Raw genomic sequence first — 27,801 nt, 5'->3', positions numbered from 1 at the left:
TATGTTTAGGCCTATCATCTTTTTTGGATTAATTTTTATATATGGTATAAGATAAAATGGAAGTTTATTTTTTTGTATATGGATGTCCACTGGTTCTTATTTGTTCATAAGATTATTCATTCCACCGTTGTATTTCCTTATCATCTTTGTCAAAAATCAGTTGCCCATCTGTGTGTGAGTCTATTTCTGGACTCTTATTTTATTCTAGTGATCTATTTTTCTGTCTTCTTGTTAATATCACACTGTCTTAATAATTGGAGCTTTATATCTTGAAATCAGATACTGTAAGTCTTCCAGATTTGTTCTTTTTCAAAGTTTATTTTAGGCTATCCTAGGTTCTTTGCATTTTTATGTACATTTTAGATTCACCTGTCCATTTCTACAAAAAGTTTATTGAGATTTTGATTAGAATTCTGTTGAATCTATAGATGAATTTTAGAAGAATTGACTTTTAGCAATATTGGGCCTTTCACTACATAAATACAGAATATCTCTTCATTTTTTTTTTGTCTTTTAAAATTTTTCTCAGCAGTGTTTTATAGTTTTAAAAAAATTTTTATTTTTTTTATTTTAGCATATTGTGGGGGTACAAATGTTTAGGTTACATGTATTGCCTTTGCCCCACCTGAGTCAGAGCTTCAAGCATGTCCATCCCCCAAGATGGTGCACACTGCACCCGTTAGGTGTGAGTATACCCATCCCTTTCTCCCCCGCCACCTGCCCAACATCGGATGAATATTACTACTGTATGTGCACTTAATTGTTGGTCAGTTAAGTCAGTTAATACCAGTTTGATGATGAGTACATGTGGTGCTTGTTTCTCTATTCTTGTGATACTTCACTTAGTGGAATGGGCTCCAGCTTTCTCCAGGATAATACAAGAGGTGCTAGATCACCGTTGTTTTTTGTGTTTGAGTAGAACTCCGTGATATACATATACCACATTTTATTAATCCATTCATGTATTGATGGGCACTTGGATTGTTTCCACATCTTTGCAATTGTGAATTGTGCTGCTATAAACATTCTAGGGCAGATGTCTTTTTAAAACAATTCTTTCATTCCTTTGGGTAGATGCCCAGTAATGGGATTGCTAGGTGAAATGGTAGTTCTACTTGTAGCTCTTTGAGGTATCGCCATATTACTTTCCACAGAGGTTATACCAGTTTGCAGTCCCACCATCGGTGTATGAGTATTCCTATAGTTTTTAATGCACAAATTTTGCATACCTTTTATCAAATTTATTCCTAAGTATTTCATATTTTTAATGCTATAATAAATGTTTTTGAATTTCAATTTACTATTGTTTTTTGCTAGTATATAGAAAAAATGAATTTTCATATATCACTCTAGCATCTTAAAATGCTAGACTCCCTAATTAGTTTTAATAGTTTTTTTTGTAGCTTTTATATAATTTCCTACATAGATTATCATGTCATCTGTGAATAAAGAGACTTTTATTTCTTTTCTAATCTGGATGCCTTTTGTTTCTTTTTCTTTACTTACTCATTTGCTAGAACCTCTGGTATAATGTTGAATAGAAGAATGAGAATAGTCATTCTTGTTTTGTTCCTGATTTTAGAAGGAAAGCGTTCAGCTTCATCATTGTAATGTTAGCTGTAGGCTTTTTATAGATGCCTAAAAGCTGTCTTCTATTTCTAATTTGCTGAGAGTTCTTAAGAAGAATGGATATTGGATTTTGTCAAATGCTTATTCTGTAGCTATTGATATGATCATACATTTTATTTTCTTCTTCTTTTTTTTTTTTTTTTTGAGACAGAGTCTCACTCTCTTGCCTGGGCTAGAGTGCCGTGGCATCAGCCTAGCTCACAGCAACCTCAAACTCCTGGGCTCAAGCAATCCTCCTGCTTCAGCCTCCCAGGTAGTTGGGACTACAGGCATGCACCACCAAGCCCAGCTAATTTTTTCTATTTTTAGTTGTTTGGCTAATTTCTTTCTATTTTTAGTAGCCTTGCTTTTGCTTAGACTGGTCTCGAACTCCTGAGCTCAAGTAATCCTCCCGCCTCAGCCTCCCGGAGTGCTAGGATTACAGGTGTGAGCCACCGTGCCCGGCCTGTTTTTTCTTCTTTTTTAGTCTGTTAATATGGTGAGTTATTAGTGATTAATTTTCAAATTGTAAACCAACCTTGCATTCCTGGGTAAATCCCGCTTGGTCATGATATATTAATATTATAGTTTTTATATATTGTTTGATTTGATTTACTAAGATTGGTTAAAACTTTTTACATATATATTTATGATTTATACCAAAAGTATTATAGTTTTAGCTTTTATGGTTAGGTCTTTTTTGTATGGTGTGATGTAGTGGTCAAGGTTTATTTTTTTTCCACATGGCAATCCAATTGTTCCAGCACCAATTGTTTCTTTTCCCCATTGTATTGTTTTGATGTATTTATTGAAAACCAGTTGACTGTATAACCGTGGGTCTATTTCTGTGCTCTGTATTCTGCTTCATTAACGTATTTGTTGACCTTTATACTAATGCCATACTGTCTTGATTACTGTAGTAAGTCTTGAGGTAAGGTAAGGTAAGTCCTCCAACTTTTTATTTCATATTTTCTTTTTATTTGTCCTTTTTTTTCTACTTTCTGGGAAATTTCTTCAATTTGGTTGTTTAGTTCACTAATTCATTCATCAGCTTTATCCATTCTGCTGTTCACACACATTTTTTTTTTTTTAACTTCAGGTACTACATTTCTTATAACTGTTATTTCTGCTTTTTTCCTTGGTTCTTTTTTCATATTGATAATATCTAGCACTTTCTTTTATTTATTAAAAAATTTTTTCCTAGAACTTCCAGAAAAGATACCACTTTCTTTTTTTTTTTTTTTTTGAGACAGAGTCTTGCTGTGTTGCCCGGGCTAGAGTGAGTGCTGTGGCATCAGCCTAGCTCACAGCAACCTCAAACTCCTGGGCTTAAGTGATCCTACTGCCTCAGCCTCCCCAGTAGCTGGGACTACAGGCATGCACCACCAGGCCAGGCTAATTTTTTCTATATATATATTTTAGTTGGCCAGATAATTTCTTCTCTATTTTTAGTAGAGACGGGGTCTCGCTCTTGCTGAGGCTGGTCTCGAACTCCTGACCTCGAGCAATCCACCTGCCTCGGCCTCCCAGAGTGCTAGGATTACAGGCGTGAGCCACAGCGCCTGGCCTACCACTTTCTTTTAATATGTTTTTTGGGCTTATTAAAATTTTTTGATCTGTTTAATATATCTGTTTCTACTTGATTTTGTAATCAATATGTTTTGTCTTGTTTTTAAATGATTGGCCTCAGATGTCCTATGATTTTATCTCATGAAAATTACTTTCCCATGGAGATATATATTAGTTACTGTGTCAAACAATGCTTTTGAGGGAACAGCAGTGTCAGCTTTGTTAAATTCATGGAACAGGGGAACAGAAAAGCCCTAAGATGGGAGAGACACTGACACTATAAAACAGCAATCACTGTTTGTCTCACATATACCTCCTTTGTCAGTTTTTCACCCTTTGTTCTCCTGGGTGAAGTGACATTAGGAGGCATTCCTTAACAGTCTTGGCTACATGTTGAAATCTAATGAGGAGCTTAGTGATGCTGATTCCCATCCCTAGAGATTTTTATTTAATTGGTCTTGTTGCATGGGCTAGATGTAGCAGTTTGTTTTACCGATTTAAAATAATTTCATACTTCATAGGAAGTTACAGAAATAGACAGAGAAGTCAATATACCCTTCACCCAGTTTCCCCCAATGATTACATTTTATATAACTGTAATACAATGTCAAAACCAGGAAACTGACATTGGCACAATGTGTATGCATAGTTCTGTGCCATTTTATCACACATGTAGTTCATGTAACAGCTACCACATTGAAGGCACAGCATAAAGATTCCATCACCACAAAGATGGAACCTCTTTATAGTTATAACTCCTCTTCTTTACTGCCCACCATGCCTACTATCTGACACTCACTAATGTTTTCCAACTCTATAATTTTGTCATTTCAAGAATGTTATAGAAATGGAATTATACAGATAGGAGTTTTGAGATTGTCTTGAAAACTCAGAATAATGTAATTGAAATCCACCCAAGTAGTATTGTGTATCAGAATTTGCTGCTTACCATTACTGCTGAGTAATACTCCATGGTATGGATGTACCACAATTTGTTCAACTATTCACATAGTGAGAGACGTTTCAACTATTTCTAGTTTTTGGCTGTTAAAAATAAGGTAGAGAATATGCACTTAATAAAATTTTTGTTACGGCTCAACTCTCCTTTTTTTTTGGTTCCTTCTGTTTTTAATTTTTCTGTTTTCTTTTTCCTGCCTTTTTGTGGGTTATTTGACATTTATTCCACTGTGGTCTGACAAGATGCTTGATATTATTTTGATTTTTAAGAATTTGTTGAGACTTGTTCTGTGGCCTAACATATGGTCTATCCTGGAGAATGTTCCATGTGCTGATGAGAAGAATGTGTATTCTGCAATTGTTGGGTAAAATGTTCTGTAAATGTCTGTTAGGTCCATTTGGTGTAAGAGCTAGTTTAAATCCAGTATTTCTTTGTTGATTTTCTGTCTAAGTAATCTGTCTAACTCTGAGAGAGGGGGTTATAATCTTCCACTATTATTGTATTGGAGTCTATCTCCTTCTTTAGATCTAGTTATATTTGTTTTATGAATCTAGGTGATCCATATATTTAGTTTGGGGGTAAATATATATTTAGAATTGTTATATCCTCTTGCTGATCATTATATGAGGAGCTTCTCTGTCTTTTTTTTTCCCTCCCCATTTTTGACTTAAAGTCTGTTTATATGATGTAAGTATAGCTACTCCTGCTCACTTTTGGTTTCCATTTGTGTAGAATACCTTTTTTCATCCCTATACTTTCCTTCTATATGTATCTTTACAGTAAAGTGCATTTCTTGTAGGCAGTATAAAGTTGGGTCATTTTAAAAACTCCATTCAGGCAGTGTATACCTTTTAAGTGGAGCATTTAATCCATTTACGTTCAAGTTGTATTGATATGTGAGGTTTTGTTCCTGTCATTAATTGTTTTCTGGTTATTCTGTATATTCTTTGTTCCTTTCTCTTTCCCCTGTTTTTCACTGTGTTTTGGTAGTTTTCTGTAGTGGTACCGTTTGAGTCTTTTCTCTTCCTCATTTGTGTGTTTGCTTTGCCATTTAGTTTTAATACTTTCATGTGTTTTTGTTACAGTAAATGGTTTTTTTTTTTTTTTGCTTTCAGGACTCCTTTGAGCATATCTTGTAGGGTTGGTCTAGTGGGGATGAATTACCTCAGCTTTTATTTTTCTAGGAAAGGCTTTATTTCTCCTTTGCTTATGAAGGATGATAATTTTGCTGGATATAGTATCCTTGGCTGACAGTTTTTTCTTTCAGCATTTTGAATATATTAGCCCATTTTCTTCTGCACTGCAAGGTTTCTGCTGAGTAATTTGCTGTTAGTTTGATGGGAGTTCCTTTATAGGTAACTAGACACTTTTCTCTTGCTACTTTTAGAATTCTCTCTTTGACTTTATTATATATATATATTTCATATATATACAATTTTTTTAAGACCCAGGGTCTAGCTCTTTCACCCAGGCTGGAGTAGAGTGGCCTGAGCATAGCTCACTGTAACCTTGAATTCCTGGCCTCAAGCAATCTTTTCCACCTCAGCGTCCTGAGGAGCTGGGACTACAGGTGTACACCACCATGCCTGGCTAATTTTTTTTTTAGTTTTCTAGATACAGGGTCTCTCTGTGTTGTCCAGGCTGGTCTCGAACTCCTGGCCTCAAGCAATCCTCACACCTGAGCCTCCCAAAGTGCTGGAATTAAAGGCATGAGCCATTGTGCCTGGCTTGTCTTTGACTTTAGACAGTTTGACTATATTGTGCTATGGAGAAGACCTGTTTGGAGATCTTGGGGCCTCCTGTATCTTGATGTCTAAATCTCTTTCTAGACTTGGGAAAGTTTCATCTATTATTTCATTAAATCAGTTTTCTAACCCTTCTGATCTTTCTTTGCCTTTTGGGACCCCAATAATTTGAATATTTGACTGTTTTATGGTGTATTATAGTATCTCATATGTCACAAAGGCTTTGCTCTTTCTTTTTTATTCTTTTTTGTTTTTTTTTTGTCTGACTGAATTATTTCAAAAGACCTGTCTTGTAGTTCTGAGATTCTTTCTTTTGTTTGTGTACTTAAACACATTTATTTCTCATTTTCTGTTTGATAGTACAGCCTGTGCTAGCACTGGTGTTAGTGGGTCCAGGCAGCAAATTCTTGGGCCTCCAGGCTTTCTCAGGTGCTGAGAATGGCAGTGATCACTGGATGTGTGGTTGGGTTCTTAAGCCCCTGGGCAGCGGCATGGTATGGGTGATAGCACTAGCAGCGATGGGACAACTGGGACCCATGTGGTCTGCCCTGGTGTTGGTGGTGGCTGCATTGGGTTAGGCAGGCTGGTCCCCAAACTCTCAGGTGGCACATGGTGGTGAATGATAGCTGTGTGGTAGTGGTAGTTTGAATGAACCTAAATTCAGAACCTGGGAAGAGTGCTCACGTGCCACCAGTGGTGGACTGGGCTGGGTGATCCTCAGGCCCCTGGATGGTGTGCTCTGGTACTGTGGGGGTGGAACCAGGCCAAGCTGTGCCTTCAGGTTCCCCAGTGGTGTATAAAGATGCTAGCTGTGGTAAGCAGGGGTGTGGTAAGCTTCAGGCTGCTTGTGGAATGTTCAGGTGGAGGCGGCAGTGGCTGGGCTGTGCTTTGGCTCTGCTATTGAGGATGGTGGCGTTGCTTTCTCTGGGAGCAGCTGTAGGCAGGGCTTCACCTGTGCCTCAGCCTATAGCAGTCTTCATCTATGGCAGTTGCAGGCAGTGGAATTTGTCTTTGGGGCATGTGAGAATGCATGGCCACCTCTCTGTGTGATTTTTCCCCCACACTGCCACCTCTGCCGCGGTTGCAGGGCAGAACATGGTCTGGTGTGGGCTAAGCTTCCAAAGTGGTGCTGTGCTGCCTCTGTCTACAACTTAGGAGCTTATAGGACCCAGCATGAGCTCACTCTCTGGAGCAATGTCTTTGCACAGTTTCTAGGGAGCTCCCTGTGTTAGTATTGGGGTTCACAGGGTCAAAGGGCTATCTGTGGCTAGGATTGTAGGAGTCTGTGGAGGAAATGTGGACCACGGGAGGTCTCTCACTTACCCTTTCTCTGCACTGGGAATCTCTCCTGACTCCTAGCCGATCCCAGCAGAGCAGGCTTCCTCACTTCCTTCCCTTTCCTTGCTTTAGGTGTTTCCTATCACTTGTCTGTTGAATTCCAGTGTTCTGTCTTGGATGATCTATTTGAAGTGTAGTTATCTACTTACTATTTTTGTTCTCCTTAGTGGAGGAGGTGAGTAAGAGATGCCTCTAATCAGCCATCTTAAAGCTCTCCTCTGCTCTCTGAGTTTTGTTATTTAAAGAGTTTAATGATAGTATAATTCCCTGAAGTTATCTTTTGTTCTTTTCCAAATCTATTTATTTTTTCTTTTTATTATATATTCTATTACATATTTTATGTCTTTGTATTTAAACACATATATTTCTCATTTTATATTTGATAGTGCTGTAACCTGAAGTTCTTGAGGATTGAATTTAATTTGTGTGTCTTTCAACTCCTACTAAGGTTGGATTGTTTCTTAATGTGTCTTTTAGTTTTGAATTGTGCAGTCATTTTCAACAGGCCTTTATCTGGGGTTTAGTTTTGTGCCTGGGTTGATGGCATGTTTCTAGAGAAGTTTAGCCAAGTGTCACAGATTATATGACCAACCTGGAATCAAATTTTATTTCGATTTCTTATCTTGAGATTCAGAATTCCCAGGGGAGACTTGTTATTCTTTCCCTGAGCCTAATAAAAATTCACAAGCTATTTTTCTGTAGTCTGCCCTTGATGGTAACAATACAACTTTCAGTGCCTTTATGTGGGAAATCTTATTTCTATTCCTTCTGTTGCAGATATCTCTATGGCCTCATCTTTTTTTCTGAGTTAAAAGACAAGACCCTAGGCTACTGGGACAGACAAACCCCAACCATAGCTAACATAGCATCAGTTCTTAGTCTTATTGCTGTGATTTTGCACTAGAGGACTTCCCTTATACATTTTTATAAGTTTTGCTATACATTTAAATGATGTTTCTTACATTTTAGTCAACATGTCTCGGTGTTTTGTGGTGAGAATACTTTCAGTTTGGTTTTTCATCTTTTTTCATATTCCAGAAATCAAATTGTTTATTTGTCTAGTGATTATGAACTCCATGAGGGCAAGGCCAGTGTCAATCTAGTTCACTATAGCTTTCTCAACACTTAGTGCTTGGTATGATACTAGACACTTAATATATGTTTGTGGAATTAATAAAGTGCTGTTCATTACAGATTTATTCATAAAAGTGAAAAACTAAAATGAACCTAGATGTCTGATAATGGAGTAGTTAAGTAAAGGTAATATTTACTTAAAAGTAAATGGTTATTACCCATATAATATTTTTCAGCCAGAAAATAATGATTTAGAGGGCTGTATTATAAGACTGAAAAATATTAAAGATTAAATATAGGTGAGAAAAATTATGATTCAATTTTGAATTTGTAGTATGGTAACTTTAAAATGTGCATAGCAAAAAAATACTAAACAGTGAACACCAAAATGCTAATAGTAGCTTAGCCTTTGTTTTTCAAACTTCCTATAATGTGCTTTTATAATAAAAATATTAAAAAGAAAAAAAGCATATTAATGTTCTCGAAAGTTTTTAGATTTAAAAATACTTAAAGATGACAAAACATAAAAATTTCAGAATTAGTTTTATTATTAAAATGTTTGCAGACTTTTATATGAAAACACAGAAAAAGATCTTTCTGATACTCAGCGACACCTTGCTAAGAAAAAATATGAGCTACAGCTTACTCAGGAGAAAATTATGTGCTTGGATGAAAAAATCGGTAAGTTTTTCTCTCCTGATACTTTTTATTAAGTCTGGTAGAAAAATATATTTTCTTATCTTCGGTTATAACATAGATAAACTTGTAAATAAGCCCTTAACTTATGATGGGAATATGCAATTTTCCTTGACAATGAATTTTTTTACTTAGGTTTAAGACCATGATTACTTATAATTTAAGTATTAACTTAAAATTTGTCAATGAAGTAATAGCTAAACACACCAGCAACAATTTATAAATTTATGATGATTACTTTTAAATTTATAATTTTTTGGTATAATATTCTAGCTTGTCCATAGCTATTGCAATGAAATAGTACATATATAATACTTTTAGTATAAAGTGTATATATTTTGGCTATGCCTATGATATTACTTAGGTTTATAGAGAAAATTACTTTTATAAAGTCTCCTGTTTATGTTTTTTATCAGTGATCTGTAAGAAAATGTGGTGATAATCTTATAAGGTAAAATTTTTGTCAAGGTGATAACAGAGCCTTTTTTCAAGCACGGGAAGTATTTTTCACATTTGCTATTATGTAGTTCAAAAATATCTGGCATGAACAATTAGGTAGATGGAGGTGCTATTTATCAAGATGGGAAATATTAAAAGAGAAATGTAAAAGGTAATACTGAAGGAGAAATCCTTTTTTGGATATTTTAAGCCCAAGTGAAGATGTAAGGTAAGCAGTTGAATATTTAAGTTTGTATCTCATAAGAGAAATCTAAGCTAAAGATATATATTTGGGACACATCAGTATATAAATGATATTTTAAAACCATGAAATCACCTAGGGAAATATAGAGAATGAGGAGGAGAGGATCCAGGACTGAGTAAGAAGAAACCAAAGAAGTAGGAAGAAAACCCAGAAGTGAGTGTTATTTTGAAAGGCAAGAGAGCAGAGTGTTTTAAAAAGGGAGGGTATGATCAATTGTCAGATACTTTTGAGAAGTGAAATAAGATGAGGATGAAAAATATCGATTGGGTTTGGCACATTGGACTGTTTAGAAACACTAACCAAAAAGAGTTTGAATGGAGTGTTGGATATGAAAGGTAGAGTGGGTTGAGGAATAAATGGGAAGTGGAAATGGAAAAGAATAGAAAAGTCTCCAAAAACTTTCTGAAGAGGTTTGGCTATTAAAGCATAGCAAGAAAATAGGGTGGTAGTTTGAATGAGATGTGAGGTTAAGGACTTTTTTTTTAAGTTAGGAGATACTAGAGCTACTTTAGAGATTCACTGATTGATTGCCATTGGGAATGAACTCATATATCACAACACCCAATACATGTGGGTTGCCTTAATGGCAGTACTGCCTGCAAAAAGAGACATGATGTATTTTCCAGTATTTATAGATCATGCTCTTGGCAAATGACAGTATGGTAGTACCTCCCTTAGTACTGCACCTGGATGGCCCTTGGCAAGGATTAACTTAGCAGGGATAAATGTAGAAGTTCTAACAGAACTCCCCTTGTAGAGCTCTAGACCAGTGGTTCTCAAACTTTCATGTGTGTCAGAATCACCTGAAGAGCTAATAAAGATCTTTGGAGCCAGGTTACTTCATGTAGGCTGGGACCAGATCTTTTGTGTCTATATCAATTTCCTTTAAGTAATTCTGGTAGTTTAGAACCTCTGCTCTGGACCAGTGATTCTGAAACCTCAGTATACATTAGAATCATTGTGGCAGGGGAGGGGTGGAGTGCTTGTTAAAACATAAATTGCTGTGCCCACCCCCAGAATTTCTGATTCAGTAGGACTGGGGTGGGAGCCTAAGAATTTGCATTCCCCAGGCGATGCCAGTGGTGCTGGTTGAGAAACCACAATTTGAAAGCCACTTTATACCAGTCATTTAGGCCTTTGACATTGACATTGGCTTGCAAGAGTTCCCACAAATCGAACCAAACTTCCTGGGATGATTTTCTTTCCCTAGGAATTTTTAAAACACTACTTTAGAAAAATCAAAATTAGAAGACATTTGACTACAAAGATGATTTAATTGAATATTTTGTTAAGATCTGTTACTCACCAAGTTTATATACAAGTTATTTACCAACTTTATATACAACAGTGATTCTAGGCTAGAGGAAGGGAAGGGGGAACTAACTAGCAGGGAGAAGGGCCACAGTTTGTCTTGATATTCCACCTACTTCATCTTACCCACTCTCTCCTCTCCTACCACATGTGTATATCTACTTTGAGAACTTGTGATGTAGATCTTTCCTTTGCTATTCTAATTCAGTAGTATTGTGCTTTTATATTTGAGTCATTTAAAATTTTGTGATTCATTGTAATTTTTGATCACTAACAACAAAAACCATTTTTTATTTGGGATATAGTACTTTTATTCTTAGTCATTGAATATAATGTAGGAGAACTTACTTTGAAATGTATTTCATTCTGCTTGAACTAGAAAAAAGGTTTTATCTTGATTAAAACAACACCTTTATGATTACATATTTAGATAATTTTACAAGGCAAAGTATTGCACAGCGAGAAGAGATCAGCATTCTTGGTGCAACCCTCAATGATCTGGCTAAAGAAAAGGAATGCCTGCAAGCATGTTTGGATAAAAAATCTGAGAATATTGCATCCCTTGGAGAGAGTTTGGCAATGAAAGTATGTTCTGAGAACTGTGGTTTACAAGAAATTTTTAAATGAAATGTTTAAATGTTAAACTGTGACTTAAAAGAACTTGAATCTGAATAAAATAATAAGATTTTCTCAAATTTTTTTCTAGAGAGCTGAAACTTTAAAATCTGACTTTGAAATATTTTAAGATAGTCTTAGGAAGTATGTATACAAATCTACTGGCTAATATTTTAAATTGAATTTTCTATCATGAATTAGTGATTAACATTTACTGATAATAACTAATTCAAATATCAAAATGTTAAGCATGACAAACTAGTAAGACTTATTTCTTTTTAAAAACATATTTCCAGGTAGTCATCTGGAGAGGCAATATGTTTATTCCATTAAAACTGCCATTCTAGTGTGTTCAAGAACTAAGAGCACATTTTTACATAATCCTAAACCTTTGAAAATAGATCATGTGGGGCTGGTGAATAAAGATGCATCCCACATTTTGTTGTTGTTGTTAAAATGTTGCCAACACTGCAGAAGGATATTGATGCCCCTTTCTACTGCATAAACTGATTCTGAAGGCAACTCCTAAACTGTTTTTCACAGATGTCTTAAGCAAAGGCAGCATTATTGGAATAAGGTCTTTCCCTTATCAATCAATTAATAGAGGAATTATAAGGGAATTAATTCATTGATTTATCTGTTCATTCATTCAATAAACATTTGTTGACATGTACCAGCTATTATGTTACAAACTGAAAGTGAGTGGCCTGTCTTCTAAAGCCTGTGATATAATAGAAAGGTAAAGATGTTATTATGATAGAATATGGTAAGTTGCCATAATGAAATATATATAATGTGTTATTGGAGTGTGGCAGAAATATACCTGATTCAGCCTGGGAGTTGGATTAGGGGAGGAGGAAGATCTGGGAAACCTTCCAGAAAATGACAGTGCCTCGGCTGCCCTGAAAAATGAGTAGAAATTAGCCAGGAAAAGATTTAGGAGAAGAGGACAGTGAGAAAGGGTGATCCAGACAGGTAGAACAGTTTACATAAGAGCCTAGTGGCTTTTATGAGAGAATTGCATGAGACTTTCTAATAGTTTAGTATGGCCAGAGAATAGTTTGCAATGAGATAGGTATGGGAGGGCAAAAGATGAGATGGAATAGAAAAGCAAAAAATCATAAAAATACATGTGATGTTGAGTGTAGACTATATCATCATGAATATAGAGGGTCATTGACATAATATAAATGAAATGTTAAAATTAGAACTTTATTTTAGAAGAAGTATTCTGGCACTTGTAAATCTATGTAAAAGGTGGATTATAGGGAAATGAAAATAGTGACAGGGACACTAGTTAAGAGAACAGTGATGAGACCTGTATTAAGATAGTGGCAGCATCACTGAGAGAAATAGATCTGTTAAGGAAGTAAAATTTACAAGATGTGGTTTCTGGCTTAGGAACTACATTTATATTCCTGTGTATTAAGTGGGAAACACAAGAAATAGAACAGGCTTAGAAAGGAAGATTATTGACATGCTGAGTTTGAATTGTTTTGGGAGCACATAGGTGAAATATTCACAGGCTCTTGGAATTTTAGATTTGGAGAAAAAAATTGAAGTGAATAAATTTGGGAATCATGAGCATAAATGAAGTTAGGAAAGGGCATAAGATAATAAGTACTTGTTTACTTGTGGAAAAGCCTGACTCAGTAGTTTTGAAATTTTATGATTTTTTTCTCTGGAATTTTGCTTCTCATTATATTCAAAACATTTTTTGAATAGTTAAGTATGATTACCTTTTAAAGCACTAACATTTAGAAACAAAATTCTTCACCTTTCTGAATCTCATTTTCTTCTGCTATATCTAATATTTCACATTTCTTCCATTCTGCTAACTGTAACAACGTTACCTTTTCTGCACAAGTAATACTGAGTTACGAGTCTATTTCAAAATCAAGAACATTATATAAGATTTTATGAGAGTAAACATATCCATCCTCTGAAGGGAAGATATTAATAACTGTGAGACAGCATGAAGTAGTCAAGAGAGGAGATGTTCTTTACAATGATAATTCAGAGCTGAACTAACAAAGGCCTTTCAATGAAAAGTGGTACTGGTATATGGATATTATAGCAATAAATTAATATGGAAAGGTCTGCATTATAGGAATAAGGTGAAATTTTTCTGGTGTTTATCGTTTAAAAAGATGTTCTACTACTTGCTACCAATTAAAGTTAGAAAACTCAATAGCAAGTTCATAGATTTTTGAGTAAGAAAAGAATTATTTATGTAAAGTTTTAGTTTTTTTCTTTTTTCTAAATACACTTTGACCATCCTGTACAGACTGAATTAACAGTTAACCTGAGTCTGTATCCCTGATTGGACAACATATGAAGCTACACAAAAAATATGAAATATTTATTAAAAAATTATTAAACATTGAACTTTTAGAAGGAATGTATTATACAATGTTTTGAGGTTGTACAAAGAATAATAGTACATTTGAGGAATGGAGGTATTAGGGTCATATTGAGAGAAAAACAGGCAAAGAGGATATATTATTGGATTCAACTCCATTAATTTTGTTGCCCTGGATACTTTACAATGTTCCTAGAGAATCTTACTTTCAAGGTGAACTTCTACTGATAAAGGAAAGTCCTTTGTAGGCTTATAAAATGTATTTCAAGCTTAACAAAGTAATGACTTTCAGAAGCACTAGTTCAATTAGTTTTTCAGAATTTCTTTAGAAATATATTATGTTTCTAAAACGTGTAAACATTCCACTTTAAGCAGTATTTTTTTGTTTGAAGTTTTCTTCCATTGGCTTGTCCTTCTTAAAGGGGTTTAACTGTTTTTTTTTTTTTTGAGACAGAGTCTCACTCTGTTGCCCGGGCTAGAGTGCCATAGCGTCAACCTAGCTCACAGCAACCTCAAACACCTGGGCTCAAGAAATCCTTCTGCCTCAGCCTCCCAAGTCGCTGGGACTACAGGCACGCGGCGCCATGCCCAGCTAATTTTTTCTACATATTTTTAGTTGTCCCGCTGATTTCTTTCTATTTTTAGTAGAAACAGGGTCTCGCTCTTGCTCAGGCTGATCTCGAAGTCCTGAGCTCAAATGATCCACCTGCCTAGGCCTCCCAGGTGCTAGGATTACAGGCGTGAGCCACTGTGCCTGGCTGGTTTAACTGTTTTTGCTAATGGATATCTTAACATTCCTCCAATATCCATCACTGTCAGATGTGAAGTCTGTGCCATTCTATCAGAAAGTAGAATGGGAAACTGGAGCTAAAAATATCCTGGAGAGAAGCATATGAGTAAAGAAAGATAGCACACGCACACACACACACACCCCACCCTCTCCCATGTCCAAAACTATCTCTCTAAAGAAACAGGAACAGAACTGGTTAGAAAATATAAGTTTGGTTTTTCTTCCTTTTACTTGGTTACTAAGGATTTGACAATCCAAAGGGTAAGGTGAAATCTAATTATTAGTGAAATAATAATTTTCCTACTTTTTTAGGACTAATGTTAACTCTAAGTATCTGTTTATAGTTAGATTAGTTCAAGGTCAGTGAAAGTTTTAAAAGGAGGTGTGGAAGTGGTATTGAGGCATCAGGATATTCAAACCTGTTTCAGCTTTGACTGACTCCACTAATTTGACTCCCTTGCCACACATTTGAAAAGGGAGAATATAAATAGTTCATTTATTTATACCTTTACTCTAAGCCTAATGTTTGCCTCCTTATTAGCTCACACCTAAATATTAATAGTATACTTTTATAAGTAGTTCCATTGGAGCAGCTTTTTGAAGATTCTGTTGTTGGCTAATTTAAATAATATGCTGAAAGTTATTCTCAATAACTAAATTTACTTATACATTATTGACTTCCCTGGGTTTCATAACATGAAGAATGTGAGGAAGTGAATCAGTTCTATTCCCAGTGTAGAACATTCCAATGCCAAACCATTGGTTTGCCTCTAAAAACAGGGTGGTTATGGAGTTCTTGTGTTACTGGGTAACTGCACAAAACATCTTTTAACAAAGTATTTGATATATTGATCTCATATCATTACACCTAAGTGTAGCCCTTACTTTAATGAACATAATCTGTTGCTTTTACCCAGTGTAAATATTGACATTGATATACTAGGCTTTGAAGTGTGGAAAAGAATAGGATATAAATGTTTAAAACCAAATGTAAATCTAAAGCGGAGAGGAAATGTTCTTTTTGTTTTATTATAACAAAAATTTTCATTCAGTCTTAACAAAAATATCAGTTTAAGATAATCTTTTATTTAATACTTATATTACTTTTCAAGGAAAAGACCATTTCAGGCATGAAGAATATTATTGCTGAGATGGAACAGGCATCAAGGTAAATCATTCATTCAGCAAATATTTGAGCACTTATGGGGGGCAAAGTACTATGTTAGGTATAAAGATAGGAAGAAACGAGGCTTAGTGTTATATATAAGGTGATAACTCTTTAATGTTTAAAGGAGGCCTAAGTCTGTCTAGGGAAGTAAAAGACAGGATGGTGTTTGCCAAGTAAAGGGAAGGGTATTCAAAGTAGAAATAATATTAGCAAAGAAACTCATATCATGTTCAAAAGCCTCTTGAGCTACAAGTAGGTGTGTGTTATTGGAACCCAGAGTGTAAGAGGAGAAGTGAAGGGAGGAGAGGCTAAACAGGCAGGAAGAGGCCTCTGTTATAGACAAGGGAATCTTGATTTTATATTTTGGACAATAAGAAATCATTAAAGAATTCTGAGGAGGATTTTACCTTAGAAAGATTACCCAGACACAAGAAATGGTGGTAAATTGGGGTTTAAGGGTTTAACATCTCTTCAAATGTTTTCATACTAACTGTCCATCTTCTGTCTTGTGATAATTTGTTATTCTGTTTAGTAAAATGTCTCTTCTTATGTACTGTTTGATTTTTGGAATAGACAGTCTACTGAAGCCCTCATTATGTGTGAACAAGACATTTCCAGAATGCGTCGGCAATTGGATGAAACAAATGATGAGCTGGCTCAAATTGCCAGGGAAAGAGATATCTTGGCTCATGATAATGATAATCTCCAAGAACAGTTTGCTAAAGCTAAACAAGAAAACCAGGTATACTTGTTTCTAGAATCTTTTCTCCAGGGGAAAAAAAGTACATTTCTTCTGAGGGACAGCCCTCATTCCATTTTGTAGAAAAGCTCAGACAATGGAACTAGCCATTTTTTTTTTTTACCTTTAGAACAGAATATGCCTCATAATTTCTAAATGAAATTCTCAAACATAAGGTGTTAAATATTAAAGAAAAGACAGAACAAAGATTTAATGGATTTGTATTAGAAAATACTTCCTTATTGAAGGATAAATATCTGAATAAATCAACAAATGAAGATAAAAACCTTCAGAAACTTTAAAGAAAAGGGGGGAGATTTATTTGATGGACTGTGTATTATTCTGTTTAAGTATGAATGTATGGACTGTGTCACATTCTTTGGTCTGTTTTAGCTCCGTGATTCTTTCTAGGAAAATTCCTCTTTATATATACTCTCTCAAAGGCGATATATTTCAGTCTGATATACTGTTCTCATTTCCAATAACATTATTTTAACTTAAACATTAAAAAATTATATTTGGAAACTTCTTCCCTTCTCAGAATTCTTCAGTCCAAATGATTTTTCCCCACTTTGTTATCACTTTCAATGTGTTTAGTTTGCATCATACAAGTCTGCATTCTTTAACTGTTAAATATTTTTGGTTTATATAAACAGCTATAAAGATGCAGTACTCTGTTAATTATAAAAAATTATTTGAGGCATTAAAGTACTTTGTTCAAAAGTTAATGAATAATAGGATCCTGGAAGAGAAAAAGGACATTATATTAAAATGAACGAAATCTGAATAAAATGTAGACTTTAGACAATGTGTTAATATCGTTTCTGTATCGTTAACTGTAACAGATGTACCATATTAATACAAAATGTTAATAATAGAGGTAAATGAGTATTAGGTATATGGGTGCTCTCTGTACTATTTTCACAACTTTTCTGTAAATCTAAAGTTATTCTAAAATAAAACTTTGTTTAAAAAATTGATGAATGACAATAAAGACCAAAAGATGTGAATTTATAGTCTATCCTTTTGTACTCTATTTACCAGTTAGAGCAAATAGATTAAAGGTGGATATAACTTATATTCATGAAAAACTAGAAATTAGTTTCTATTAATATTTTTTGATTAGTTAAGAAATAGAAACTCATTATAGACAGTCATTTTTTCAAGAAAAAAGTAAGAAAAAATTTAAAAACCCAGAGTTAAGCCGGGCGCGGTGGCTCACGCCTGTAATCCTAACACTCTGGGAGGCCGAGGCGGGTGGATCGCTCGAGGTCAGGAGTTCGAGACCAGCCTCAGCAAGAGCGAGACCCCATCTCTACTAAAAATAGAAAGAAATTATCTGGCCAACTAAAAAATATATATAGAAAAAATTAGCCGGGCATGGTGGCGCATGCCTGTAGTCCCAGCTACTGGGGAGGCTGAGGCAGTAGGATCACTTAAGCCCAGGAGTTTGAGGTTGCTGTGAGCTAGGCTGACGCCACGGCACTCACTCTAGCCGGGCAACACAGCGAGACTCTGTCTCAAAAAAAAAACCAAAACCCAGAGTTAGTCGCTGTTAACATTTGACATATTTTTTTTTTTTTTTACTGATTTTCAGTACACTTAAAAAATTTTTAAAACTACTTTTTATATGTGCTTTTTAATGTAGCTGGGATGAAACCACATACCACTTTATATCATGCTTTTTTCCTACATGAGGAGACAGTACAGCCAAGTATTTAAGGCTCACATGGGGTTGAATCTCACTCTCTAGTTGTGTGATCATATAGTTTAACTTATCTGAACCTCAGTGTATCATCTGTAAAAATGGATAATAAATGAAACTATGCCTGGAAAGCACTATAGTGTACATAATATCACTCAATAAATATTTTGTAGCTATTATTAGCTTACTGTAATATGATAAGCATTTCCCTGCCATGTTCAAACGTCATAAGCATTTTTTATAGTCAGAAGACAATTGATATCATAACAATTTACATATGTTCAGGAATAGCTTTTTCCTTCATTTGGGTTATAGGCCCAAGGTAGAGGAGGGATCTATCTGTGGACCACAGGTTAAGAACCAGTATTGTAGAAGATTTGGAAAGCAGAAACTTTAAAAAAATTTATCCTTGATATCACAGTTTTTTGCAAATTGGGATAATGAGGTATTTTTGTGTTTAAGCTTGATTTTTTCACTTAATATAGATGAACATTTTCCTCTATTACTAAAAATTATTCCAAACGTTTCTCATGGATGCATAATATTCTATGTGGTTCTACCACTATTATGTAGATACACTGTTATTTACTGCATCATTCAGTTAATGTTAAATATTGTCACTATAGCATAATGTCTTAATGAACAGTCTCTCATTAAATTTTATTAGATTTCATTTCAAACTGAAGCAGCCTTATGAGGTTTTTTTTTTTTTAATTTTTTGAAACCATTTTATTTATTTATTTTAGAGACAGGGCCTCGCTCTGTTGTCCAGATTGAAGTGTGGTGGCATGATCAGAGCTCACCACAGCCTCAAACTCTTGGGCTCAAGTGATCCTCCTGCCTCAGCCTCCCAAGTAGCTGGGACTATGGGCACATGCCCCCATGCCCGGCTAATGTTTCTTATTTTTTGTAGAGATGGGGTCTTGCTATGTTGCTCAGGCTGATCTCAAACTCCTGGCCTCAGGTGATCCTCCCACTTCGGCCCCTCAAAGTGCTGGGATTACAAGCATAAGCCACTATGCACGCCCTTAAAAAACATTTTAAATGGACATTTCAAATATAGTGAATCTGCATGTACCGTCTCCCACCTTTGGCAATAATCAACATTTTTTTCTTTTCTTTAATAGGCATTTTAAAATGTCTTGATACATCACTAGATAGCTGATCACAAATTTGCTTTTTCCAAATTTACCTTTATTCCAACAGCATCTGGAAATGCCCATTCCTTACCATAACTGAACAGCTTTAAATCTTTACAATAGGCAAAATTATAGTTCATTGTTTTAAGTAGCGTGTCTTTGATTACTAGTAAAGTTTAATTTTTTCAAGTGTTATCTACTGATGCTTCCATTTTGTGAATATTTTGGGTCCTTTTCCCATTTGCTGTTGGATCTGTGTTTTCCCATTGTTTTTATATGAGTTTTATACATTAGCTATATTAATTTTATCTTATTTGCTGTAAATATTTAAACATTTAGGATGTTTTTGAGATATAGGATTTTTTGTTTTTTGTAATCAAATCTACCTTTTTTTCATAGGCACTGTCAAAAAAATTGAATGACACTCATAATGAACTTAATGACATAAAACAGAAAGTCCAAGATACTAATTTGGAGGTTAACAAACTGAAGAATATATTAAAGTCTGAAGTACGTATATGTTTTTTTCTCTTTGCTCATGACACCTACAGTTTTCACTAGACTTAATTTAGTACTTGATTCCACTCATAGGAACAGGTGAATCAAGTATTTCTTTAATACATAGCATATTTTAGTTTTGACATTGGTGGATTAACTATATGTTTAGAACATCCCCAGTTTTCAGAAAGATGGCTGAAGAATAGGCCCCTGTCAGTTTGGTACTCAGCCACTCTCTAGGTCAGAATAATCTTCCTAACTGGATGAAGGACAAAGGGCCAGAATCAATTTGGCCTTACTTATATTTGAAAATGATGGAGTTTTCAATTATAAACCTCTAGCAAAAGAGGCTCCACCTGATTGTGTAGCAGATCAGAATTAATTACCCTGTTATGAGGTATCTGTTTCTTAGGACCAGCATGCAGATGGCTTTCTTCTGCACTTCTCTGTTAGCAACTGTTTGACCAAGTGCATGTATGCGACATCAGAGAATTCCAAATACATGTGTGTACATGTGTGGCAATGCTGAAATAAACAGGCCTCTTAACCAAGGATGTTAGATATGTCCATTAGGTAAACTATCTAAAATGGTGTAGGTGGATTATTATAATATGTGTGGTGTTATCTACATACCACTCAAACTATTAATGGAAACAACCCCCCTAACTGTTTATTTTATTTAGCATGTCATTTAATGTCAGTCCACAAACATATCTTGACCATACATTTATAGTGTGCATAGAACTGTTCAGGGCATTGAAAGAGAAGAGATTCTAAGGACTCCTAAATTGCAATACTTGCTTTCAGGTAGCAAGGCAGCAGCCTTATGTAGGCAAAGCAGGTGGTTTTCTACACTTGATTTTAAGGGACCAGCGATGTAATACCATAAATGGACAGAAGCTTTGGAATCAGATTCTGGCTCCTCTTCTCATTAATGGACTTATGGAGGCTACTCAACTTCTCTGAGTCTCTGTTTCCTATCTGTAACTGGGAAGAACACTCAAGTCGATAAGATAAAGTATTTAAAACACTTAGCACAGTAAGCCATCTGAATCTGTTATGGAATAGGTCAGAAATAAGTAAATGAATATCCAGAGCACCATTTAATGGAGTGAGCTTTCAGCCAGTGTTAAACACTTCTCTTTATCTCCCTGCCTTATTGCCCAGCTGTAAGGCAATTTTAAGTGAATGACATAGACCTGACATTCTACCATTAGAGATTAGAGCTTTTAGATTCTGGAATTATACTTTTAAGCTTCTCTCAGCTTTCAGCATCCTAGTGTGAGTTTGTTTATGAGATTGCCTTTCACAACACTGGATGGATCCAGGCACCCACCGAGAAAATGAATCATTTTGGTAGGGAGAGGCCATTAAGAAGTGTGGAGCACTTCATTCATTCATCGTGCAGTGTGTCAGGTGCTGGGTGCCAGACATGAAAAGCTGAGGGGAAACAGAATGGTTTTCCAGGCAGGACAAACAACGTGAGCAGAGGTATAAGGGGAAAAAGTAGCTCCTGTAGCTAGAGTACAGTGTATAGGTGGGTGATAAGGACCATTTTTGAATCCTATTTTCAGGATGCTTTTGTTAGAACTAAAACATGGAAGTTATTTGATAGTTGCCTTTTAGGAAGATTATTCTGGAGATGTCAAGAAGAATAAATCAGATGGGTAACAAAATCAGAAAGAAGAGAGCAATTAGGAGAAGTTGTATTCATAATTCAGGCAGGAAATGCAAAGGATTCCAGCTGAAGCAGGTGGAGTGTTGCAGTGGGTGCTTAGTGGGAGCTTTGAGTGCAGGATGTGGAGGCACCATACAGAGGTGAAGAGGTACTGAAATCAGGGAATGGAGAATATCAAAGAACAGTTTCAATTTCTTTACAATGTTGCCTGTCTCAGGCCCCACATTGCTCAGGCCTCTGCGGGGGAGGTGTTACAAAAAAGGGTAAAATACAGTATCTTGTTGCCAAGAGGGAGGGCCACTGAGGAGGAAGGCAGGAGACACATTTTATGGCAATCCTTTTTCACTTTGAACCATGTATTACCTGGTCACAAAACTAAGCTTAATATTTAAAAAATGTAGCCTGAGCAAGAGCGAGACCCCGTCTCTACTAAAAATAGAAAGAAATTATCTGGCCAACTAAAAATATATATAGAAAAAAAATTAGCTGGGCATGGTGGCGCATGCCTGTAGTCCCAGCTACTCGGGAGGCTGAGGCAGTAGGATCGCTTAAGCCCAGGAGTTTGAGGTTGCTGTGAGCTAGGCTGACGCCAAGGCACTCACTCTAGCTAGGGCAACAAAGCGAGACTCTGTCTCGAAAAAAAAAAAAAAAAAAAAAATGGTTCCTGCATTCGAGAAATACAAGGTGTTATCAGGGAGACAGTACATTTACACCTAACAACATCAAGCTGTAAGGCAGTTCTAAGTGAATGAGATAGGCAATAAGTACTACAGAAAGTTAAAGAGGATAAAGATTGAAGTATGTAAAATTTGTATATTGTACCATGTACCTCCCAAGTACATACTCTGTAAAAAACTATTATTTTTAGTACAATCATGGAAAACACACATCAGGTTCCTACTGGTACATTTGGAATATCTGAATCTTGAAAGCTAATAAAGTAGTTTAGCATATTAGCTTATTGATTAACAGACTTCGCAAAAATTTTTTCATATCAGAGGCCACAAGGTGGCGATACTGGCTGAATTTCAACCAGTCTTAAGTAATCATAATTGTTAGAACAGGAATCTGATTTGAAAGGCTTATAAGAAGAGACATTATTGTTTGCTATTTGGTCATTTTATTTAACCCATGCTTTCTGATAGGGAAGTGTACTATTTATTAACAAGTAGGAAAGAAAGAGATCTAGTGCCTTTTTAAAATTAATTACTAAGATTATAACTTATTTTTTAGAACTAGTTTGCCAAACCATAGTTATAAAATGTGTTTTAAAAAATAGCCTAATAATGATTAATCGGTATAGTATATTATTTTTGAAGCTGATATTTTTTCCCTCTAGAAATAAGATCCTACTTCAGTCAATCTGCTCACGATAGAATTTTGAAGGCTTAAAAAAAATCTGATTTATACTATATGCCAATTTATACATGAATGCATATTTATGGCTAGTGTTTATTGGCATAGGTTTGATATTTTACTTGTGAAAAATTTCAGGTAAGTTACTAGACTAGCAGGTAAAAGTGAATCTTAGAACAGCTCATGATTAGGAAAATTAAGACTGGGACTATGAATGATATGCAGGAACCAGACAGAAAATATGCGAAACCAAGAGAATTATCAGAAGTTGACACTTCAGATATGCCAGCCGAGAAGCTCTATAGTCCGTACAACCCAGTACGTTGGTCAGGAACAAGGAAATCCACAGATACAAGAGGTCAGAGGCTCAGAAACCAGAGCAGCAAGTAATCAGTAACAGATGTATGGGAAAAGGAGGCAATGGAGGATTTTGTTTGAACAAAAGGAAATAAAAGAAAATATTGATCCAGGTCCTGAAGATAAGAGTAATTTACTTATGTTTACCAGTGGGATGAGTGTGACTCAGGAGCTAGGGCAGATCCTGATCTCACTCCCTTTTGTTAATTACAGGATGATCAGTTTTCTAAACTAAGAATATAGATAGGTTTCCTCAAGGTTATATAACAAATGCTCCTTATAACAAGTGAATTCCCTGTGACCTGGAAATTAATTTGTATCATATGTTGAACTTTTTTTAAACATTTTAAAGTAATAGCTAAGATTTGCTTTTCAGGAATCTGAGAACCAGCAAATGATGGAGCAGCTCCGAAAAGCCAATGAAGATGCTGAAAACTGGGAAAATAAGGCCCGTCAAGTAGAGGCAGAAAACAATACCCTCAAATTGGAACTTATCACTGCTGAGGCAGAGGGTAACAGATTAAAAGAAAAAGTAGATTCCCTCAACAGAGAGGTTGAGCAGGTAAGTTTGGGAAAATATGCTTATAATACATCCTGCATCATATTTAAAAGAGTTTTGTTTGGCTTTCCAAAAATTAATATATTTTATGTAATTAAAATCATATAAACAAGTACTTAAATTATTTAACCATGCTGTAAATTGTAGCATGCTAGCCATTCTCCCTCAGGTTCTCCTCCAATATCTTATTTACGCTGTAACCAGAACAATCATTCGCATTTGTTAAAATTAGGAACTATTTCACACATAGAAAAAAGTGCCAAAAAAGGTAACATATCAGACAAACATATCCCCACCTTCCAGATGTAAGGATGCTAATAACATGTTGTCACATTTGTTTCAAATGTCTCTGTTGAAAGAAAAAAAACACTCCTCGTACTTTCCCCTCCTCTCTCTAATTGTTGGTACTTAGGACTTTCATGTCAGTATGTCTACTTCTTTTGCATGGATTTATGCTTTTTATACATATTTATCACCTGCAAACGATGTATAACATTGTTTTGTATTTTTTAAGTTTTTATTTGTGATAATGAACTTACTGGAGATACCCATTTGCAACTTGCCCTTTTTGCTCAATATTATAATTTGGAAATTTATTTTAATATAGGTAGTGTACTACAAACAGTTGTATGTATTCATTGTATAAATATTTTCTTTTAAAATTCATTCCCATATTGAATGAAATTTAATTTTTTTCATTTTTTTGTGTAATAAAACACTGCAGCAAACCTTTTACATTTCTTCTTAGTCTTATGTCTCCCTAGGTTTGTACATGGAAGTGAATAACTAGATCTAAGATATGTGGAAGCTCAACTCTCCTAAGTGTTGTGAAATTGCTCTCTAAACGACCACTTTCCCAGTAGAAATCATGAGTTATTTTCTCAAATATTAATCAATACTTGATATTATCAGACTTTTAAATTTTCCCATGCTTTTTGTTTTGTGCTTCCTTGACTACAAGTGAAATTGAGGTCTTTTCATGTTTTTTAGCCATTTATTAGTAGGATTCCTCTTCTATGAATTTTTTCTTGAATTTCTCTTGAATGAATTTTTCATAAACTTTGTCCATTTTCTGTTGGATAGTTTATCTTTTTTATATTGATTTAAAGGAATTATGTATATATTCTTGATAATAATCCTTTTAAAGATATTACGATAATCCTTGTCTATGACTTGTCTTTTCACTTTACTTGCAACATAGACATGTTAAATTCTGATACACTCAGAATTATCATCAGTCTTTTTCTATATGGTTTATGCTTTTATGTCTTCTTTAAGTAATCCATTACTATCCCAAGGCCAGAAAGAGATTTTCCTACATTTTCATTTAAAAGTTCTTCTGAAAGTCTGAAAGTACGTGGAAATTTTGCCCTTTACATTTAGGTCTTTAACATATTAACTGCCATGTGAGTTGTGTTTAACTCATGCTAATTTTGCACCCGGGGCCTTGTGAAGCATATGTAACTCACACATCTCTTTACCATGGGAGCTGTGTAGTGCGCAGGCAACTCACGGTGTCATGCTATATGTTATGTGATGGGTGGCCCCCTGGGCAAAATGGTATAGTTGGTTCATGAAAATCTTACTGATGTTCTTATTGTTACAATTAATGTTGACAATCTAATTACATATAACTCACGCATAGAAAACAATAAAAAAATAACAATTTTTTCATTAAATTAGAAAGGATCATTTTGTTTTTAAAGTTTTTATTATATTTTTGTAATAAAACACCATAGCTCCAAGGAAAACTTTTTTTCTAGTGAAGCAATGTGTTAATCCACTTGAGATTGATTTTTTTTTTTGTAGCTTCAAGTACAGATATAACTTTTATTTTTATGGATAAACATCTATCATTTTTTCTTCACTGAAATATAAGTCTACTTTGTCATAAAAACAAATTCCCATACATTCTGCTCTATTGGTCTATTTATCTATTGCCAATAATACACTCCTATAGCTACTATAGTTTTATGTTATCTTGATATCTAGGAGAAGTAATGTTCTAGGTGTGAGCCACTGTGCTTGGTCCCCAATATCATGTATTGAAAAGACTATCCTTTCCCACTGTGTTTTTTTAGCACCTTTGTCAAAGATCAGTCACGGTAAATATAATAGATTTATTTCTGGGCTCTCTATTCTGTTCCGTTAGTCTACATGTCTGTTTTTATGCCACTGCCACTTTGTTTTAATTACTATAGTTTTGTAGTATATTTTGAAGTCAGGTAGTGTGAAGACTTCAACTTTGTGCTTTTTGCTCAAGATTACTTTGGCTATTCAGGGTCTTTGTGGTTCCATATGAATTTTAGGATTGTTTTTTCTATTTCTGTGAAAAATGCTATTGGAATTCTGATAGGTATTACATTGAATCTGTAGATCACCTTGGGCAGTATGGACATTATAACAATATTAACTCTTCTGATCTATATATATAGGATATTTTTCTATTTATTTGTGTCTTCTTCAATTTCTTTCATCAATGTTTTATAGTTTTCAGTGAACAGAACAGGTATTTTCCCTCCTTGGTTAAATGTATTCCTAAGTCATCTTTTTTTCTTATGCAATTGTTAATGGGATTGTTTTCTTAATTTCTTGTTTGAAAATTTCGTATAAGTACTGCTTTAACTACATGCTACAAATTTTGATAAGTTGTGTTTTTATTTTTGTTTAGTGTGAAATATTCTAAAATTTCTCTTAAGATTTCTTCTTTGACTCATGTGTTATTTAGAGTGTTGTTAAGTCATCAAATATTTGGGGATTTTGCATCTATCCTTCTGTTTTTGATTTTTAGTTCAATTCCATTGTGTTATGAGACTGTACTTTGTATGATTTCTGTTCTTGTAAATTTATTCAGATGTGTTTTATAGGCCATATACAATCTATTTTAGTGAATGTTCCATGTGAGTTTGAGAAGAATATGTATTCTGCTGTTGAAAGTAGTCTATAATGTCAATTAAATCCAGTTGATTGATAGTGCTATTCAGTTCAAGTGTATCCTTGCTGATCTATGGGTGTTGCATTCTCCAATAATAATCTACTAATATATATTAATCTATAATAGTAGATTTGTATATCTCTCCTTGCCATCCCTTTTTTTTTTGTCTCACATATGTTGACATGCTCTGTTGTTAGGAACATACACATTAAGGATTATTATGTCTTCTTGGAAAATTAACTTTTTTTATCATTATGTAATGCCTTCTCTTTATTCCTGATAATTTTCCTTGCTCTGAAATCTACTTTGTCTGAAATTAATATAGCTATCCCAGCTTTCCTTTGATTAGTATTAGCATTTTTATATTAAAGTGAGTTTCATATAGTTAGGTCTTTTTTCATACACTCTGAGAATATATTTTAATTGGGGTATATAGATCATTCACATTTAAAGTGATTATAGTTAGATTATTATTTACCACATTTGTAACCATTTTCCATTTATTGCCGTATTCTTTGTTTCTTTTTTGTTTTCAGTTCTTCTTCTGCCTTTTCTTGTTTTAATGGAGCATTTCATATTACTCCATTTTGTATCTTCTCTTAGGATATTAATTATATTTTTAAGAAAAACTTTTTTAGTGGCTTCCCTAAAGTTTGCAGTAAACACTTACATCTGATCTAATTCCATTTTCAAATAACACTGTACTGCTTCATGTATACTGCAGGTACTTTATAGCGTGGTATTCCAAATTTCTTTTCTCATTCCTTACAACATTGCTATCATTCATTTCACTTAACCATAGTGATATAATAATCCAGTATATTGTTGGTATTATTTTGAATAACCTGTTAGCTGTTCAATCAATTAAGAATAAGAAAAAGAAAAAATTTTATTTTAC

At 34.6% G+C, this 27,801-nt stretch overlaps 1 protein-coding gene across 4 annotated transcripts in view; it reads left to right on the top strand.

The window, feature by feature from the left end:
• TSGA10 (testis specific 10) overlaps positions 1-27,801 on the top strand; it is a 125,121-nt gene that overhangs the window by 76,525 nt on the left and 20,795 nt on the right. For all 4 annotated transcript variants that reach the window (XM_045550209.1, XM_045550208.1, XM_045550206.1 and 1 more), the window contains exons 10-15: positions 8,858-8,973; positions 11,433-11,587; positions 15,882-15,937; positions 16,511-16,679; positions 19,920-20,030; positions 23,786-23,971. In XM_045550209.1, coding sequence (XP_045406165.1) covers positions 8,858-8,973; positions 11,433-11,587; positions 15,882-15,937; positions 16,511-16,679; positions 19,920-20,030; positions 23,786-23,971 — 793 coding nt within the window. The remainder of the gene's footprint in view (positions 1-8,857; positions 8,974-11,432; positions 11,588-15,881; positions 15,938-16,510; positions 16,680-19,919; positions 20,031-23,785; positions 23,972-27,801) is intronic.

This window comes from Lemur catta, chromosome 4, assembly GCF_020740605.2.
Source record: "Lemur catta isolate mLemCat1 chromosome 4, mLemCat1.pri, whole genome shotgun sequence".
Taxonomy (NCBI): domain Eukaryota; kingdom Metazoa; phylum Chordata; class Mammalia; order Primates; family Lemuridae; genus Lemur; species Lemur catta.
Note: the sequence above shows the minus strand (reverse complement) of the source record. Positions and strands in the feature narration are given on the sequence as shown.